The 21,837-nt window shown below is 42.0% G+C and overlaps 1 protein-coding gene across 1 annotated transcript in view; it reads right to left on the bottom strand.

Moving 5' to 3' along the window:
- Positions 1–21,837, bottom strand: part of USH2A (usherin) — a gene marked incomplete at its 5' end in the record, with an annotated part of 419,390 nt that overhangs the window by 320,452 nt on the left and 77,101 nt on the right. Inside the window, 4 exons of the mRNA XM_080650916.1 lie at positions 1,121–1,390; positions 2,423–2,917; positions 7,482–7,640; positions 14,948–15,111. Coding sequence (XP_080507042.1) covers positions 1,121–1,390; positions 2,423–2,917; positions 7,482–7,640; positions 14,948–15,111 — 1,088 coding nt within the window. The remainder of the gene's footprint in view (positions 1–1,120; positions 1,391–2,422; positions 2,918–7,481; positions 7,641–14,947; positions 15,112–21,837) is intronic.

The raw sequence follows: 21,837 nt of genomic DNA, 5'->3' as shown, positions 1-21,837 counted from the left end.
TAGATAATTAGGTGGGAAACCATAGGTCTTATAAAATATTTGAAAAAAAAAAGAAGTACGTTTTCAATAAATCTTGATTGAAATGTGCAGGGCAGATACACACATACATTCTCCCCTTGCCATCCTTGAGATCTTAATACGGATTTTAAATGTGCTAACCAAAGGTGTATTATCAAAGGACCTCATCACACTTTCATTAGCCAGTGACCCATAAGATTATGAGGGTCCGGTGTTGCGGCTTCACCTGTTACTTTTCATTTCTGACCTTGACTTTCCCTTCCTGAGCTCCATGGCTCATCACCTGTGCTATCTTGGCACAGTTATTTGTCCAAGATGGCTGGCACAATGCACATTTTATTCATGAAATGATTCCCTTGGACATCAACCTACAGCTACCCTTAGCCTCCACAGTCCTAACAGGTCCACATTAAATCAGGACTCGGGTTTCTTTGGATATCCATGAATTAATTCAAAGCATAGCAGAAGTGTATTTTTTATTTTGTTAAAGACTCCTAACATGTGAAGTGTTTTTCATGTAAAGAGTAAGGTGGAGAATTAAAAATATCTCATTTGCCTTAGGAAAGATATTTTTTAAATTTTTTTTTAAAATTTCATCCTCTTTATTTTCCATATTGCCAACTACTTATTCAAGCACACTTGTGAATTATGGATTTTGAAATCCAGGATTCTGTCATTTGGTACGATGCAGTAGCTCAACTATTTGTTTTGGAAAGAGAAATAGAACGAAAGCAGAGTTGTGAGGTTTGTAACGGGGATCTCCTTCACTGAACGTGAACTGTGCTGAATCTGGAGCAAGATGAGAACATATGGCTAGCCCGCTTCAGGACTGGAAACCAACTGCTACTTTGCAAACATTCCTAAAAGGCTACTACTTTAGTTAAGTCATCCCCCCGCCCCCGACTTGAAATAATAACTAAAGCATTTTCACCCTAAAACTTTTCAAGTTCCTCATGACCTTGAGTTACCCATGAAGCCAAGTATTACATTTTCCCTTGGCTTATGTAAGTTTATAATTCTTACTCTGATGCTGTTGACTTTAATTGGAGGCAATATTTTCATTCAGGAGTTTTAAAAGTAGAATTCAGAGCTTGACCTTCACCTGATTCTCCTGTCTGTCCTGAGGCCCAGGGGGAGGACACGCTGCCGGCCATATTCCCAGCCCAGACTCTAAACTCGTATGTGGTGTAAGGCTCCAAGCCACGGATGGTTGTGGCTGCCGGAGGGGGTCTTAACGCATTTTCATTGGCTGACTCTGCCAACGGGCGAGGACTGAGCCAGCCACTGCTCTCAAACACTCGACTTTCTGGTGACGTGGGTTCTCCGTCAGATCTCAATCTTCTCATGTAGAGTTCATACCTTGCAATTATTCCTAGAAAAGAAAAACAGGAAGCCAAGATGACTCATCAGATAAACAGACTATTTGGGGGGTAGGGTGGAGTTAAATCAGTTAAAATGTGTTGGCTTTTCACTATTCTTCTGACTCCATTACCTCACCACTTCCTCCGTAATATAGAGTGTAGGTACTTATAAAAAACAACAAAGAGATGGACAGATGAATGTATGAAATACTACTGAAAAGCCTCTTCATGGGGAAAACAAACCAAATTGGAACATATACAAACACAGAATAACTGTAATTTATGATAGGTAAATTCATGATTTTTTTCAGGATGAACAGCTATAACTTCTACTAAGAATAGCTTTTTCTTTATGGGAATTTTATCAGGTTACTTCCAATTTATCTATTTCAAATTTGGAGATTTTAATTTGGCTATCTGTTTAACATAAGTCCTGTTTGCATAAATATTAGAATATTATAGTTGATTTCCACCTAGTTTTATCAAGTAATTTTAAAAGTCTAAGAGAAAAAAGGTTTTGCCATAACGTACAAATTACTAAAAATCTATCAAAGTATGTCTGGCCTATATAACAGGGTTCAATTGTATGAACACAAAAATTAACTTAATGGAGTCAGCTAGCCTATATACATATTTTTTGTGTTACTTTATATCCTTTTTTTAGGCCTAAAAGAGAAAATTTACTGCTTATGGGTGCCCTAACTTTGTGACACAGTCAAATATAATGCATTTTGTAAGTGAGTTTTAAATTAGAAACATAATTTGTGTTGTGGCAGATGTCATTAAGAGCAAAGATAATATCAGCCTTTTAAGGGGCAATTTAAATGAATGGAATTTGTTATTAGATTAAAGAAATACACTCGTTCTACTAACCAGGACAAATAGTATCTTATATCGCTGGAGATTGTTTCTCCATTATTATATCCTGCAGTTATAAAAAAAACACGCATGGGATTGCCAGACTCTCTTGCACAACTCCAAATCCCTTAGATTCTCATTCAGGTCTGGCCCAAGATGGTGAAATCTAGGCCTGGAGTTCCTACCATTCCGTTCCATCGGCGGAGCCCATTCTACACGCAGTTCTGTGGAACTGATGGCCCGCACCGCAGGTGGACCCAGGCCTCGGGGAGGAGCCTGGGCTGTGGTCACAGTTACAGGTGAGCTGTGTAAGCAGCCCCCACTGGTACAGGCCTGCACGGAAAAGCGGTACTCGGTGAAGGGAAGCAGATTCCAGACGGTAGCCGAGGTTCCGCGACCTTCATGGGGAACGCAGGGCTGGGTGTCATTGAAGGGAGCGCACGACAGGAGATACTTCTCTATGGGGCCAGCACGATTGGAGGCTGCTGTCCAGGTAAGTGTCACCGAGTCTGAGCCAACAGGGATGACATAGCTTAAGTTCAAGATTCCCTCTGGGACCCCCGGCCTTGTCCTGTAGGTGACAGCTGCACTCCTCGTCGAACCCTGCACATTGGAGGTCTCAACGGAATAGGAATAGGAGGTATATGGCGACAGCGCAGTGTCTAAGAAGTCCTGGATGTCTGAAATTAAAAGAAAGAAAATAGTTGCATTCCACAAAATTGGTGAGGAAAGCATTTCTACTGGTTCTCCTATAATTTAAAGACACAAACTATACCAATCCACTCTTCATGAAGAACAGGTAGGCACCAGAGGTTTTGTGGTTGTTGTTTGGCTAATCCTCACACAGGGGTATTTTCCCACAGGAGGGAGAGAGACAGAGAGAAACATCCATGTGAGAGAGACACACCAGACCCTGACCATGCTGGCACCCTGGCCTTGGACCTCTAGCCTCCAGAGCTTGAAGTAATCCATTTCTGTTGTTTGTAAGCCACCCAGACTGTGGCATTTCTCTTTAATAGTAGCCTGAACGGATGAAGGTAGTGAACATCTGAGCGAAGGGTAAAGCTGCTGTTCTTCATGTATGTCATTGCAAATTCCCCATGAACATATGTTGAGTACTGCACTAGAGTCCAATCAGGACACAGAAGTCATGGAGTAATTTTGCTTTACTTCTCCATCTCCCCTCTCAATCACGAGAACTAACCTTTTCATCTTGGTGTTTCTAGCGGCTCATACAATTCCTGGTCTGGCGTGAGCACTGAATAAAAGTTTACTGAATGAGTGTATGAATAAACGGATAATTTCCCATATACTAGTAGACTGATTTATTTTTCTAGGCAATAATATTAACAGCCTTACAGAAACAACTGTTCTTTATTCTTCTTTTGTGTTCGTATCCCCTCCCTATGTTTTCTGTTTGTTTTTTCTCAGAGGAACCATCTTATAACATGTTGCATTGATCCTCTGATGCAGTATGGAATAATAAATTATGTGATATTAAAGGCGGACATGAAAACCTAGGTTTCACTAAGATATAACATTGTCTGAAACTCTAAACTTCCCGTTATTGTCAAAGTAATCATCTTCTAGCTTCCCTGTGGAAGCATTTACCTAGTGCAGTGGTCGGCAAACTCATTAGTCAACAGAGCCAAATGTCAACAGTACAACAATTGAAATTTCTTTTGAGAGCCAAATTTTTTAAACTTAAACTTCTTCTAACACCACTTCTTCAAAATAGACTCGCCCAGGCCGTGGTATTTTGTGGAAGAGCCACACTCAAGGGGCCAAAGAGCCGCATGTGGCTCGCGAGCCTCAGGTTGCTGACCACTGACCTAGTGTAACATTTAAGGACTAGCTCCCTATCCATTCCAAATGAGAAATGATTTCAGGGGTCCTCAAACTTTTTAAACAGGGGGCCAGTTCACTATCCCTCAGACCGTTGGAGGGCCGGACTATAGTTTTTTAAAAATCTATGAACAAATTCCTATGCGCACTGCGGGCCCGGGACAAGTCAGCTGCTAAGCAGGACAGGCAGCGGCACCCGGCGGGCCGGATAAATGTCCTCGGTGGGCTGCATGTGGCCTGCGGGCCGTAGTTTGAGGACGCCTGATAACTGATTGTGAATTGGAGGGGCGGGGGAAGAGAGAAGCAAAGCATGCTCCCATCAGCCCACTGAGTCTTTTGTCTTTCCGCAGCACAGAAGGTATATTCTCCAATCTGGCTTTTATTGTAATAAAGATGATTTTTATTTTAAATTTCCATCTCCCTGATTCTTAAGCCTAGTTCTCCTTCAGTTTCAAACTGAAGTTGGAAAAACTAATGTGATGTACTAGCCACCCTAAAAATGATTAAAAGAGTGCAATATCCTGAAACAGCTTTTCTTGTCACACCTATGACATAGAAAATACCCAGGTGAACCTAGACTGGGGCTGCAGGGGAGGTGATATTAGGTGCTAATTATGTATAATTCCCAATATGCTAACTTGACTTCGACACCTCTCTCTTCTACTTATGAAAGCTCATAGGTATGCACATGAGTGAATTTTTATTTAGGGAAACCACTGACTATACCTTATTTTTTAAAAGTTAATTCAGAAACTTTAAAACTATCCCATTATTATTAGCATGCTATTACTAATAACCAATGATCTGCAGGCTCTAAAAGTAGTAATATACCAGCTGTCATGACCTTAGGTTGAAAACTAGCGACCCCACAGTGCAGCAGGCCGGTTAGGAAAAGTTTTATTCCAACAAGGAATTCTACAATGGTCTCAACCAAATGATCAAACTTGCTTGGAAGAGATTATTAATTTTCTTTGAAAAGTTCAATGACTCTGGCACCTGTAATTCCAAATGCCTTCATTTAACCCAAAGATTTGTATTCATCCGACTGAATATAAGTACTGTTTCCTTTTCATATTACACATGCTAGCCACACACTGGGAAGAGAATAATAAACACGAGGATATTGTTAGAATGATACAAAGTTCTGACAGCCCGAACCAATTGTTCTTACTGTTCAAATGCCATCATGCAGATAATTGTCCCATCGTTAATTATAGTGGCTGTCAAGAAATGCCAGAAGTGGCATTTTTTAATGAAAAAATAAGGTTTTAGGAAAGAATACCTAGTATAATAGGATTATATAAATGTCTGATTAGTGAATGAGCACACATTTATTATGTGAGAAACTGTTATTTGGATTCTACTATAATAATGCAATCATGTAAAAGAGCCCGAGTGTTTTACTCAAATGCAGTGTTCTATAAAACACATCACAATATGCTGTGATGAGAAATACACCTCTGGACAGAATGCTGTAAGCGAAGTTTAATATCATTATTGAATTAAGCGGTAGGGGAAACTGGGGGACCCTAATTCACCACTTCAGCAATAGCTCAAGCAGCGGTACTGTCATCTTCAAAACGACTTGCAATATTTCTGTGACTCCCTCCTCCCCTACCACAAAAGTTTAAGTTTCAGGACACCTGGGTCATGCTGATATTTGGAAGAAAACAAACATTCTAGTAGCAGGATATCAGGATGCTTTGCCAGTGTGGCAGATGTAGACAGATGTTCACTTCCCTCTGCAATCTGCATCGTGAAGCTCAGGGTTCCCATTAACTTCCAAGAAGGCTTGGAGTGCTGAACTGACAAGAGTTATCAGAAAGTTCGGACATTATAATGTAGGTGCAAGTCACTCAGAGTTGGTGTAACATGTAACCCGTGATAATACATACAGAATAAAACCATACGCTATGCAAAACTTTTAAAGCCAATCAACATGTGAAAAGGCACCCTCCTAATCATTTTGAGGAAGATTATGGAACTATAGTATTTCTTCATGGCTCTGTAGACTTCGCTAATTGTACACATTAACCTAGACTTTGGAAAACTGGGCATTAAACTAAGAGAACGACATGAGTTGGCATCCTGTTGCCATGTTTCTTTTTTAAAAATGTTTTATTGATTTTAGAGAGAGAGAGAGGAAGGAAGAGGGAGAGAGAAACATTGATGTGAGAAACATTACTTGGCTGCCTCCTGCATACAACCTGGGCGTGTGCCCTGACCGGGAATCGAACCAGCAACCTTTCGGTACATGGGACAATGCCTGACCAATTGAACTACACCAGCCAGGGCTCCCGTGTTTCTCAAACTAGTTTCTTAACCTGGCTTGTAGCTAAACAATACCAGGAGCAAATATCAGAGAAGACAGAACTGGAAGAAAGGAAAGTTTTATGTTTCTTCATTGTGTCTTTAGGAAAACTGTATCTCAAACATATGAGTGAATATTTTCTAAAGACCATGTGTTTCGACAGCCTGATTTCTATAAGCTCCTTTAAAATCTTCATACAAGTTACAGATGCAAAGACAGTGTTTATGGTTTTGTTCACATCATTCCTCTTTCAATTTAAGATCATGTTGTGTTCCATCCACTTTTAACCTGAGGATTTTAAAAATTGAATTCATATTATGGAAATATTTGATAAATTTTCTCTAATCTTTACAACCAGAGAAAACTAAACATCAGTTTGTGTTAAGTCTTATACTCATTTTATATATTTTTGAATGAAAACGTAACTCACAGGTTATTTTTAAAACCACTTAATTACCTTAAACAATACATCTTGAACATTTTCCATTCATTAATATATAAACTAAAATTTTTTTAAGGCAATCATATCCTACAATTTGCTTCACAATGTATCAGGATTCTAGTATGCCATGCACCATAATTTATTGAAAGGTTTTTGAATGTCTGAATTTTCCAATATTTTGCTATTACAGAGTGGAGGTTTGAATGTATTTTGTGATATTGCGCCAATGATGACTATTCCTTGAAGATGAATTTCCTAAAATAAATTTGCTGAGTCAAATGGTATGCAAAGGGTTAGGTTTTGCATATACTTGAACAACTTATGCTGCATGAAAAGTTGTACCCATGAGCCCACACAGATATGCCAGCAGTGAGGTTGGTTCTAGCTCCTTCACATCCTCATCAGTGCTGGCTGGGTCTTTTTCCTTTTCATCTGTGAGAATTTGGTAAGCAATAAGGGCTTATCAAACACGAATCATCTTGCTTATTGCATTTCTTTACTAGTGAGGTGTATAATTCTCTCTCTGCTTGAATGAAACACTCTGTGCTGGACAGAGGAAACCACATTTATCCTCAACGTCAAAGGACTTAACTAATGTATCAACCCTCAGCACAGTGTAACTTTCCATCACGCACTCGACACTCACCGTACGGGTACTGATCTTCAGTTGTGTAGATTTCAGACCCATCCCTGAATAAACTGTAAGTAAGCCAGTGGGCACCGGGAGAAGCCGGTGGGCTCCAGGAGAGACTGATGGCCGAAGAACTTTGAACTTGTCCTCTGGGTGGAGTTTGCTGGGATGGAGCTAAATGACAATGGGGAGCGCATACATTAGCAAAGGCAATCAATAAGCACACCAGTACAATGAAGTAAGGGATCCAGCAAAGAGGTCGTTCTGTTTCAGGATTACTTCATCAAGAAGACACGCGGTTGACCAAGACATTAATAAACAAAGGGTATATATCATGAATTTCTAAAACAAAGCATTTTATCTGTAAGCATAATACAGATTTGTAGGTCAGTGCAGCTTAATAGAAATATAATTGAGGGGGAAACCCCAAAATTTTACATTAAGCACTTTTTTTAGGAACTATCCAAGAATGCATCAACACTCATTTTCTATTTAATTAATTTAAATTGTGACATAAATAAGATCCACTGACACTTGAAACTGAAGAAGCATGATGTTGAGGTTTCTGAAAAGGACGTTTTCCATCACATTAAGCAAAATGCCTCATCTTGCTTCACAGAGCACAATGTAAGAAAAGGATAATAGTTGGTCATACAAATAGTGGTGGATGTTATGAATGCTAAATAGCCCAAATATTAGCAGGAAACAATTTCAATGTACTATGTGGATATGCCAGCACCTTTAGGGGTGCCAGGATGGTAGATCATACTGATGTCAGAGTTTTAAAGAAAAACATTCAAGCTAGATACACTCTCAATCTTCCCCTTTAAATCTTTGTTTCTCCTTTGGAATTTGCATTGTTATATGAAAAGTCTAACTGTCTGTATGCCTATTTAGATAAAGGACAAGAGTAGTAACAATCTCAAAAGGACACATAAAAAGAGGATTATTTATAAATACCTGATATTTTCAAATTCATGGATTTGCCATAATTGATAAGGTCACTTTGATTGGCTGAACACTGACAGTACATTTGATGTTGCAGCGAGTTTTAATTTAGGGCTCTAAACCCTGTTGCTCTTGGTGGAACCACAAAGATCATAAACTGTCTCATTTACAGCACTCTCTGAAAGCCTTGCCAGCCACAGCAATTTAATATTTCTTTTAGTGATTATTAGTAACTACATCTAAAACTCTGCATGTTATCAGGGGCTCAACAGATTGCAGGGTTAAAGCAATCAACACTGACCTTCAGACTATTTTCGAAAACAGTGAAATACTTTCAGGATGACTGTAAGAGAGAGATGTTTCAGTCCCAGGTCAAAGGGTACTGAATGTGACTCACGTTCCACGAAAACTTCCTTGGAAACACACACACACACACTCACACACACACACACTCACACACACACACACACACACACACATACATACACAGGGCTCCGTTGAATATTTAAAGTTGACTATGTGTTAGGACCACCACCCCAGTATCTCGTCCAGGTTTTCAGTATGAATGAATAGTGCCTGTTTGGCATTTATGTGAGCATTTCCAAAGACCAGAATGTTTAGATGGTCTCACACCCTTTGGGGAATAAATATGAAATGCTGGGCATGAGATAACTTGAGCCCATCCTTCATGTGCTAAAAGTAGATTTCTGAGAAAATGAGCACATATTCATTCATCAAAATTGCCAGGAACGGCCTCTGCATATGCCAGACTCTCATTCAAGGTCAGAACACATGATATTGTGACCGCATCCATCTGTCTCGGCACCATGCGCTTTAACCTCGGCTTTGGCACTTTGGTAGTTGTACGTCTGCAGTCAAATTTCGATTGGACTCGTTGAATTTTCTCCATTTATAGCAAGAGGATGACAATGTCTACCTGTCAGGGTTATAAGATGGCGTGGGTGCATGTGTGTGTCCCTCTCTCTCACAAAAGGCTGGGAGTGCTGCCCGGTGCACAGACATCTCGATTCCCTCCAGCTTTTACCGTGCCATTCCTACAAGGTCATTTTTGTCTACAGAGGCCCAGGTAGATGACCACTAAGTCCACAACTAAATCAGCAGGAAGGAGAGGAGGAGAGGTGGAGGGCATGCCCTGTGCTGGGGCGGGCACAACCCAGGAACCCACATGTCACTGGTGCCCGCTCATGCCAGTCGGAAGATGAGCGGCATGGTGATAAGTAACTACAGGAGAGGATAAGGCCATGGACCCAGCTCTAAGTTCTGTTAACTTAAAACAAGTGGACGATGGGTACTGGGAACAATGTGAAAGTGTCTTCCATAGATGAGATGAAAAAATAAAAGAATAGCTGGAGAATTATGAGATGTTTCAAAAGGAAAAAAGAGAACAGGGTGCTTCTGGTTAAACCAACATGAATAGATTAGTGATATGAAACCCAGCAAATCATCCAAAGAACTATTTCTGGGAGCTCTAACTCACAGTGATTGGCAGGAGCTGTGTGGTCTGAAAGTATCTGAGCATAAACACTGCCCATATCATTGGCTTATTCAGACACAGGAGCGATCCCATAGGAAGCCAGGCTATACGTAAAAATTAAAAAAAAAAAAAACTGATTAGAGACATCAGTACGCTACAGTGGAGAAAGTTTTCCACCATTTAAGTCTATGCAAATTATAAAAAAAAAAAAACCCACACTAATAGCTTAAGTGTTTTCAGAGTAAAATTACAACTCACTCAAGGAAACTGTGAACCAGACTCATAAAAGAGGCAATCAATAGACAGACTCTTGAGTGTAGCAAACAAACAGTAAACTGGAAGATAAAGGGAGAGATAGAGCTTAAAGATACAGCAATCTGATTTATCCAATCCAAGGGAAAGAGGAACAGAAAAAGACAGAACAAAAGGGAACAGAACCTCAGGGACCTAGGAGACAATGTCAGGTGTGCCCTGCACCAACATTTGTGTAATGGGACCCCAAAGTAGAGGAGAGACCGAGAAAGGGAGGGGCAGAAAGTGAAACTGTGGTTGCCAGGGGCTGGGAAGAATAGAGGGTATTAACATTTAAAGAGTATAGAGTTTCCATTTCAAAAGAAGAAAAGAGTTATGGAAATGGGTAATAGGGATGGTCGTACAACATTATGAATGAACTGTCAGAGGAAGGAGGGTTGTGGGGCTGGATTAAGCAATAACAATAAAACTCATAGACACAGACAATGGTATGTCTGAGGGAAAGGGGGGTGGGAAGGTAGAAGATGGTAAAGGGGGAATAAATGGTGATGGAAGGAGACTTGACTTGGAGTGCTGAACACACAATACAATGTACAGGTGATGTATTATAGAATTGTACACTTGAAACCTATATGATTTTATTAACCAACTAGAGACCCTGTGCACAAAATTCGTGCACAGGGGTGTGTGTCCCTCAGCGAGCCTGCACCCTCTCCAATCTGGGACCCCTCGAGGGATGTCCAACTGCCCATTTAGGCCAGGGCCTAAACGGGCAGTCAGACATCCCTCTCACAATCCAGGACTGCTGGCTCCCAACTGCTTGCCTGCCTGCCTTCCTGATTGCCCCTAACCACTTCTGCCTGCCAGCCTGATCACCCCCTAACCACTCCCCTGCCAGCCTGATTGATGCCTAACTGCTCCCCTGCCAGCCTGTTTGCCACTAACTGCCCTCCCCTGCAGGCCTGGTCACCCCTAACTGCCCTCCCCTGCAGGCTTGATCACCCCCAACTGCCCTCCCTCGCAGGCCTGGTCCCTCCCAACTGCCCTTCCCTGCTGGCCTGATCACCCATAACTGCCTTCCCTTGCAGGCCTGGTCCCTCCCAATTGCCCTCCCCTGCTGGCCATCTTGTGGCAGCTATCTTGTGTCCACATGGGGGCAGCCATCTTGTGTGTTGGAGTGATGGTCAATTTGCATATTACTCTTTTATTAGATAGGATAGAGGCCTGGTGCATGGGTGGGGGCCAGCTGGTTTGCCCTGAAGGGTGTCCTGGATCAGGGTGGGGGTTCCCTTGGAGCATGGGGCGGCCTGGGTGAGGGGCCTGTGGTGGTTTGCAGGCCGGCCACGCCCCCTGGAGACCTAAGCGGAGGCCCTGGTATCTGGGATTTATTTATCTTTTATAATTAAAACTTTGTAGCCTTGAGCAGAGGCCTGGGCTGGCCAGGAATCTTGGCTTTCTCCATCGCCAGGGAAACCCAAGCCTCCTGCTCGCTCTGTGGCCGCAGCCATTTTTGTTGGGATTTATTTATCTTCTATAATTGAAACATCTTGGTTGGGTTAATTTGCATATTCTCTTCTGATTGGCTGATGGGCGTGGCTTGTGGGTACAGCGGAGGTACAGTCAATTTACATATTACTCTTTTATTAGATAGGATGTTACCTGAATGCATTCAATAAAAAAGTTTAAAAATTATTAATATTGCCCTAACTGGTTTGGCTCAGTGGATAGAGCATTGGCCTGTGGACTGAAAGGTCCCAGGTTTGATTCTGGTCAAGGGCATGTACTTTGATTGTGGGCACATCCCCAGAAGGAGGTGTGCGGGAGACAGCTGATCGATGTTTCTCTCTCATTGATGTTTCTAACTCTCTATCCCTCTCCCTTCCTCTCTGTAAAAAATCAATAAAATATATTTTTTAAAAAATATTAATATGGTAAATTTGTTTTGTATATTTTACCATAATAAAAATATTTCTTTTAAAAAAAGGAGAATTAAAACAGTCTTTTTGATAAGCAGGGATAAAAAATATGAATGATAAAAAGATGGATAGGTAAGCAAGTGTAAACATAAAAGTTGAGCTGGGAGTAGAGTAATATCAAGAAGAGAAACACAAAGGATCTATAAATAGTTAAAACATAAATGTAATATTTATAATTAAATAATAAATATACATGCATGTGTATGTAAGTGTGTGTGTATGTGTATATTAGTTAATTTTATAGCCAGAAGTTTAAGGCAAACTGGAATATCATTTGTTAGGAAAGTATACAGAAGGCAGAACTATTAAATACCTGTTTCCTTCCATCCCTCTTACCAAGGAAAATGTCTCTCATTTTAAAAACATGAGACAAATACGAATGGGCAAAAAGTACATCACACAACCAGAAAGCATACCATCAGAGAGGGCCTAACTGCTTTATCTGAAACCAAATCAATTCTCCCGCATTCTGAAAATTAGAACTTAGGATTCCTACCCCAAAGCCTCATCATAAAAATAAAAATAAAAATCACAGACGCCATTGCTGAACTCTTGTCAGTGGTCTCTAAGGACATGGAGAAGATAACTGTTACAGTCCCAGGGTTCCCGAACTGTGTAGGAAAACACCTTGAGACACTTGGCTTCTCAAGGCAAACACTTCCCTGACATCTGTTGGAGGGAGAGGAAACCGGAGCCCGCGGTAGTTCACAGTTTCAACAACAGATAGCACCACTTTCCTTTCAGTCGCATCTTTGTGAAACAGGTTCCGGCCGCTGGTGGCATGAGAAACCCAGGGGGACCGTGAAGAAAGCAGCGCCGTCCTGTATGCCCCACAGTGAGCACTTCCCTGAGCCCTACACTCACTGTGCGAAGCTCCCCTAAAGGCAGGAATCCTGTGGGATTTCTCTTTTTAACCAATCTCCTCTGCTGATCCAGCGCTCCCAATCTTCAAGATCGCAATTTTAAACAGAGAAATCAAAATGCCTATGTCCAGGGAAGAATACTTAGGAATATGCAAGTTTTTTTTTTTTTAATTATTCAAAATTGGAAGCATTTGAAAAGATCAAGGATGTTTAGACCAGAGAAGAAAAGACACAACGCAAATTGTCTGCCAATGCTAAAAAAAGCAGGCCAATTCCCAGTGACCAGACTGCCCAGTTTTGCCTGAGGTAGAATTCCTAGACCGTATCTCAGAAACAGGCACAGGTAGCAAAAAGTGCAGGCGTTGCAAAAACTTTCACACAAAGTTCATGGCAGCACCGATCAAAAAATCGCTAAGATTTGGTCTGTTGTAGTAAGTGCTGATTTACAGCTGACACCCAGAGCAATACGCTGTAATCGATGTCACACACAAATCCATCAATTCTATAGCTAATCAACGGATAACAAATATTAACTAAGTGGTCAGTAAAAGCCAGATTGGTGTGTAGACTGTATTTATACACAGGCAATTATGACAGTGGCTCCTCAAGAGCAGCATAAACATCTGGAGGTGTGCTAACAGCTCGAGGTACCAATAAACACAGGATACTGAAGGTGAACCACACAGGTACAACATCTAAATATGTCTTAGTCCTTAGCTATACCCGCCTTTCACTGTCTCAAAACCCAGTACAGCCCTGGCTGGTGTTGCTCCGTGTTTAAAGCGTTGGCCTGTGCACAGCAGGGTCTTGGGTCCGATTCCCGGTCAAGGGCACGTATCTGGGTTGCAGGTTCATTCCCCGGCCCAAGTTGGGGTGCATGTGAGAGGCAACCAATGGATGTGTCTCTTTCACCTTAATGTTTCTCTCTCTCTCTCACTCCCATCCCGTCCCCCATTTCCCCTCTAAAAAGCAATGGAAAATATATCCTCGGATGAGGATCAACAACAACAAAAAAATCCGGTACAGTTGCCGATATCCCATTAGTTCTCTCTCCCTTCCTTAAATAGATAGCACCAGCCCAGGCCTGTGGTGACGTGTCCGAATGGTGGTGTTTCCTAGTACTGTGACTCACAACTGTCTCAGGAAACCCCGAGGAGGACATGCACAGGACACCATGTGGGAGAGCACTCCTCACCATGTGTTTACAGCAGGTATTTCTTAGGAATTCTGAAAAAGGCAAGACACCTGATCTTGAAGGAAATACAAATAATTCATCGGTATGTTATGAGGTTGTGGGACAGCAGGTGACTGCATGGGGCCAATTCAAGGAACTGGAAAATGGTGTTGAGAAGCCGAAAGATGCTAAGAAATAAGCTTTGGCTCCCCAGGGTTAGAACCAGAAGCATGAGAGTCATCTAAACAGTGAGTACCAGTGAAAACAGAAAGAAAAGAATATCAAACGCAGGGGTTAGTAATAAGCTTTGATACATATCAATAAGCAACTAATAGTAGCACAGTGCCCATAGGACTTGTGGGATGGAAGGACACAAAACTCAGAGTAAAACATAAATCTTCCATTGGCTATAGGCAATTGCCTGGAGATGCTGCTGGGTGGAGGGGTGACCGGTCATTTGGCTTAAGCAGTGATGTCCCTCAGTTCTGGGGACATCAGGACTTTGGTCGGCTTCTTAGTGATACTATTTCCACACACCCAGTGTCCATTTCCCATGAGCAATATAATCATATCATCATTTCCCATGACCGAATCAAGGAAAAAGAACAGGCGTTTCATTTCATGTAATTTTTTGTTTTTTCATTTCTGACCTAAACTTTCTGCCTTGTACCTAAGCCTTCCTGATGGGTGCTCGGTGGGGAGAGAGCACGGACACGCTTCCCCAGGTGCTGGTTCCGCACACACCGGCGCTGGGCCGGACGGAGCTCGCTTACTTTTGCTGCAACCCCACGGGTTGCCGGCATCCAAGTGGCCTGCGCCGGGAACACAAGTGTCGCACGTTGAGCCGGTGACAAATCGTTTACAGAAACAGCGGCCCGTGACCAAGTGACAGGTTTCATTCAAGGCTCCGGAGAGATGACAATTGCAAGGCTGACATCTGAAAACAAGAGAAGTAAACCGCCAAGCGTTCTGATTAATAATTCATGGTAGGAGGCACATGTGTCTATGGATAACACTGTGGACTAATACGGTCCGTTTTAGCCAACAGGCGGAAAAGGATTCTTAAGTTAAACAAACCACCATGAAATACAAGCAAACAGAAAAAAATATATATATTTTTATCGAAATGCTGTTTATGGTAAACCTCTATGAAGCCTTCTCTTTGAAAGCTAATTAATGGCAATAAAAAAACTGTTACTCTGCTTTCTTACATGCCCCAGTACATCTCATGGATTATTTTGAATCCAGTTGTTCAACTGAGAATACTATAAATGTTGCTTTCACACAAAAGCAGTTCTCCTGACAGCTAAAAATTAAGATTACTAGGTCCCCTCCAAATTATCTTTTCAAGTATCTATCAAGTTGTGAAACAGAAAACTGGATGTGATAATCATTGTCTTCCCTAAACATCTTGGTATTCTGTATTTGGTTTTATAAAGTCTAAATTTCACTTAGAAAACAGGTGGAGGAAAACAAATTCCCATACTATGATGTGTGAATAAAAGTTCTATTTCCTTTTCTATTTTATGCACTGAATTCACTTACCCGGATTGGTTGGAAACAGAGCATTATTCTGACCTTTGAAAAGATGCTAATTAAATAAATATAATGAGAGAATTTCACTTCAACTTCAATTTCTTGCTCCTAAAATTGCTTGTAAAAAAAAAATCACTGTTGTCGCATTTTTGCTACGACAGAAATGAAAACCTGTTTCTTCAAACTCTTAACCTGTGACCATGTCATCGGTGAGGATGAACAATTTTGATGCCAGGAAGTATTTGAAAAGCAAAAACGGTACCAGTGAGAAGACCACCCATGTTTAGCAGGGACCTTGCATATGACACACTTACTGAAAACATTATGGATCCACTTCACTTTCTCATGAAGATGCCGGGTGGACAGTTCCTGTGCTCACTGCAACTTTAGGGTGTGATCTCTTGGGTAATCCTTCAACACCCTCAAAAAGGCTGATAAAAGCCCAGCCTGCTAAATAAGCTGCAAATTTGTTTTATGGACTAAGTCACCTGGGGAATAGATAAGGCACAGTTTCTCCTGAAAAACCACCGTCCTGTAGTTTGCCCTTCTTATGTCGTGGTAAAAGGACATTTTTTCCCCCTCCTACAAACATCTACAGGAAGTCCTTTATGTACAGACATTGTTGCATCGGAACTCCCATTTCAAACCGACGTTTTGTTTGGGCTACTTCCGTATTAGAAAATTATGCACTGAAATTAAAATGGAATTCTAGAAGCGAAAAAAAAACAAAACCACCGTATTTAATTTGCTCTTCATTTCATTATATGCTATTACTTAGAGTAAATTGTTTGTCGGCGTTTTATGTCACATTGGTGAGAAGCAGCAATGAGCGCTCTGCTTTGCCCAGCATGTGTATTTATCACCACTCCACTCCTGAATAAGTATCTCTTGAGTATTTCAGTTTTTATTACCATTCACTCATGAGACAATCACACTCATTTTATATACAGTACATTTAGAGGAACAGTTTCCAGCGTATAACATAATTCCTTTCCTTGATGTGGTTCCATTTTCTGCCAGCGACATGCTTAACTCTTAAGTCAGCTCTGTCACTATCCATGGGGTATTGCGTCCTGAATCTCAACGGAATAAATAAATCGCGTCTTCGGAGAGCACGCAGGGTTGTGAGTAATTAAATGTGACTATTCCTGATGTTATAGTCTCTTATCCCAGCCCTTGTTGTATCTCACTTATCTGACTGGTTATAATTGCGCGACTTCAGTTGGAGCGAGTTTTATGTGAATGGAGTTCACAGGAGACTTTCTGGATATTATCGTTTGTTTCCAGCCCAGAGGACACTGGGGATAATTTGGTAATTAAGGCTTACGTAAAACGATTCCTGTGAATTTCTCAGCCGTTCAAATATGATTTTAAACATTTCCAAGACTCTTTAGCAAATAAGCTACAAGTCTGATGTCATTTTAGAAGTTACCACTCCTCCAGAGCACCTCCTAAATGAAATATAGTTCACGTTTATTAAAACGGAATTAAACGTAATAAAGGGAAAGCTGTTTTAAGCTTTGGACGAGAAACAGCAAACTCAGATGACTTGTGATATTGATTTTGTCAGGATAAATGGTTTCTGTAATATTAATATAAAGAAACCTTTATTACACTGACTCTCCCAGTGTAGCCAGAGCTCTCCCACAATCTGTTTAAAATCTTCATTTTTCATCCTTATGGGAAAGCCTCACTTGCTAAATGCATTTCATAAAGAGTAATCTGTCAAGATGTATATGGATAAACAATTTGTGATGTTTATTGACCAGTTCATTATGGTAAACAAAGCAGGCGGAGGGCTCCGCTGATCTCCGTGCCGCCGTGCCCGGAGAGTTGCCTGGGCCTCGCTGATGGCTGGACACAACGGGGAAGAAGTTAATGGGCCTCTGTCTCTTAAATCACAAATCTCATCTGTTTCACTCTCCCGAGCGAGCATCTTCCAGTGGAACAAACAATGAGAGAAGGAGTTACCCTACTCCGTACTGCTGCAGGGGCATCGCTAGCAATGAAGGGAATTGCCAGGAACTTCGTCATCGGACAAAGAGCTCCACTAGGAGGTCCGGGAACAGATGCCAGGAAAAGATCACTTATTGGCGCTGCTCTCCGGATGCCTCCCTTCTGTCTGGGGCCTCAACGCAGGGGCACCATCCAATTGACTTCAATGTATTGAGTGACATAAAAACGTTCATCGAGGGACCATTATAGGCTGGGGCTGGAATAACACTGGAGACGTAAATATGAAAGGACAGAGTTGGCCCTGACCTCAAGAAGCTCATGGTCCAGTGAGACATTAAAAAATAGAAAGGGTATTAATAAAGATGTATGTAGATTCTTTTTGTAATGTTCTTTATTGATTTCAGAGAGGAAGGGAAAGGGAGAGAGAAAAAAACAGCAATGAAGAGAGTCATTGATTGGCTGCCTCCTGCATACACTGGGGATTGTGCCCATAACCCTGGTATGTGCCCTGACCGGGAATCGAACCATGACCTCCTGGTTCATAGGTCGTCCCTCAACCACTGAGTCACGCCAGCCAGGCAATTCTTCAAGAGCACAGGAAATGGGCCACTATCTAGTCTGGGGGCAGGGGAGGTGACAGAGAATGGAGTATTAAGAAGAAATCTTGGAAATGTTTAGGCTTAATAATTAAATCAGAATAAACCAGGCAAATCAAGGAGGGAGAAAATAGAAAAGGGCAGCAGGAGAGGGTGTCAAATTATAAGCAATTCCAGATTTTTAGAGACCAATCCAGAATAGGGACAGATGGAGAGGGGAAGGTAAGGAGAGAGAAGATATTGCTAAATTAGTACAATTGTGACAGTGGCGGGGAGCGATGGAAAGGAAGGGGCTAGACCTGAGAAGCATTTAGTAAGTCAATCAGTGGGATGAGGTGGAAAACCTAAAAAGAGAAGCAGAGAAGGGCCTGGAGTTCCTCCCGGTTTTCTCATTTGCTGACAGTCGGATGAAAGGGACACCATTCAGCACCAAGAACAAAGGACGGAGAGACTTCAAATGACTGAAACATCCTAGACAAGAATTACTAATGATCATTAATGAACAGAACAGAAAGAGGCATTAAGGCAAACTGGAGAAATTGGACAAAGACTTTTCTTCCATCCCTAGTCCCAAAACCTGCACACAACGGGGCTCGGGACATTTTGTTGAATAAATGACAATGGAGCTGTTCTGAGCCCTTTTTAACTGGCAGAGCCGCCCCCGGGCTAACCTCTCCTCCAAGGCTGGCTTTCCTCTAACTCCCTAAGGCCAGGGGAGTTCTCAGCTGAGTCCTCTGGCACGGGTCCCAGGAGAGCTAGGGCGCCCCCTAGAGAGCTTGGTTTGCCCCTGGGGTCAGATTCTATTTCATTTCTGCAGTGCAGGTGCTTAGTATTCCTTCCTCACAGCCTAACAGCACCTGGATTCTCCTGGCACTGGAATGAGGAATTTGGGGCTTAGAGACCCTCTTTGTGTGAGCTGAAAGCCGTACTCACTTGGCCTGTGACTTGCTTTGGCCAAGAGCATAAGGCAAAAGTGACACCGTGGCAGCTCCAGGCAGAGGCCTCGAGTGTCCTTGCACGCTCCTGCTGTCTTTGTGGGGACGCTGCCACGACCAACCAGGGCTTGCTCACATGTGGGCCCATCCCCATCACCCACATAATAGGACGCTGTCCAAGAGTCATTGGGGGGGGGGGCATGAATTTGTGAGAAACCCCCCACCCCCACCCCAATGATCCCAGGATCACACCATGGAAGGAAATACATGGACATGCAGATGATCTGCTTCCACCCACGGGAAGTCACTGGTCTGGTTCTCAGAGAAAAATCCAATCGACAGCCGTTGGAATAGATGCATGTGAAGGGACGACCAGACCCAATCCACAAAGTCATGTTCAAGTGGAGAAAGTTGGCAGCAAAACCAACAATGATCTGGTCACAGAAAAAAGTTAACGTGTTGCATGTTTTAGAAGTCTGATCCTTTAGATTCCCTTGCCAGCCTAGACCCCAGCTCCCCACTCTCTGAGGAAAATGACAGTTCCATGTGTGTCTGCTAGGAAGAGACAAGGAGTGATACATCCGGCAACTTGAAGCTTAAAACACACACACACACAATACAACTAATTAATAGAGAGAGAAGAAGTCATTAGGGAGGAAACCCTTAGGGGTTGTGATGAGTGGGTGATAGACAAGGAAAACGGTGGTGGAACAGATAAACGGGTAAGTCCCAGGGGCTGTGGGAAGGAGAATCCTACTTACAGGTCAACCTGGGGACAGCGCCTGGGACATACGCTTATAACTACCCACAGAGACGAGGGGAAGATGGCCCGTTTTTGTCTCATTGTGTTTGGTTTAGACAAACACCATATCTTTTTCTTTTTCTTTTTTTTTTTTTTTTTGCTTTATTGATTTTCCAGTGGGCAGACATTTTTTCTTCATTGTTCTCGGTACTGATTAAGTCCGGTTCGCTTTATGTGTGATGGGCTGTTTAGAACGCACACCCCCTTCCTGTGGTAGAAGGGGGAGGAACCGCTTGGGTGAGGAGAGGCGAATGGTCTCCTGTTTGTTTCTGTTGCTGTGGGGGCATTTTTGTTGTTGCTGCAGTGCAGGAGCAGAGCCTTTCTTATGGTATTTATTTTGCCGTTGGGAGTATAAAAACAGTTTAAAACTCAGGAAGTACAGTGGGGTACATTAAAGAGAACATGGAGAAGAGAAGGGATATAAGCAAACTTCGTGGAGGGATTAAATAAGACCCCCCAAAAATATGAATGGAAAAAGCAGATGAGAAAGTCCATTTCTTTTCCAAAGTGATTAAGGGATACAAGTATCTCCTCCTTGCTTAACAATAAAATACTTACAATCCATTGTAGAAGTTTGGAAATTAATGAAATAAATTCATACCTGTAAGCGCACCTACCACACTACCTGGTTCAAGGTGTATTCAATTGATTTTTAGCTTATTGCCTTTCTGTTTTTGAAAAAAAGTTTCACATCAGGGCATAAATGGATATTTTCCTATACTGCATGTCTGTATATATTGAGACAATGAGTGAATTTTTCTCTTCAGGAAACAAAAATTCTTTATACTAGATGGAATCCCATATATTTTAGCCATCTTCGTACACATTTTCAAAATAGCCATTGTTAGTATATATTCACAACAGCAACCAGAAGTCATCAAAGAAACTTCAGTATCATTCAGGAAGAGAATGAAAATAATAAAAAGAATAAAATCCATTTTTATCTCTTCTCAATGATGAGCTGAAGTATAAAGCCGAGCGATTCTCACTGTCACATTTGGAAATGCCTTTCCCTGTGACCTTCTGGGCCAGAGGATTTCTTCTCTGAGGATTATCAGTGTCACAGCGGAAAGCGACAGCAGCATCCATCAGTGGCAGAGAAGTCATTCCCTGTGACCCACTGCACCAGGGACACGTCCCCCTGATTGTCTTGGGCCCCCTGTGGTCTTGGGGGGCCTTATTCTTGCTGTTCTTTTCAGAGAAGCTACGTTGTATATGGCGGCTCTTTTCGGGGGCAGCCTCTGTTCAACATCAGAGCCAGCCCCTCTCGATCTGAGCCCACACACAGGTGGGTGGTGGGGACTTGAACAGCGACTTTAAGGTGTATGTCCCTCTTAACAAGACCATGACGGCCTGAGATGGCATGAGACTTTTAATTTCTATTTTTGTAGGAGGTGAGGCAAGTAATGTCAAAAATTAGTTCTGTGTTGCCTCTATTTAAGAACGGAGGCATGCGGGACATTTAAATTTAAAACTCAGAGAGAGGGCTAGCCATTCGCATGGAGGCCGTGGTAGAGATCTGAAGAGAGAACATTCTGAGAGTCACTAACATGTATGTATCGAGGTAAAATCATGAACCTACTTATACTTTGAAGGGGCACAAAGAGGAGCGATCAGCATAAGAGACAGAAACAACAAATCACAGGAATAAGATGTTGCAAGTCAAAGGAAGAGATAATTTTTAAGAAACAGGGTGGATCATAAAATAAGGGGCACACTGGAAAACCATGAGTCCTAAGAAGCAACCATAAATCAATTTTACTTTCATCTCACACGGATCCTTTAAATATACGACATGGGCAATGCCCCTGCCTGCCAGGTGGCTATAAAGTGAATCA

Source organism: Plecotus auritus, assembly GCF_963455305.1.
Source record: "Plecotus auritus genome assembly, chromosome: 14".
Classification (NCBI taxonomy): domain Eukaryota; kingdom Metazoa; phylum Chordata; class Mammalia; order Chiroptera; family Vespertilionidae; genus Plecotus; species Plecotus auritus.
Note: the sequence above shows the minus strand (reverse complement) of the source record. Positions and strands in the feature narration are given on the sequence as shown.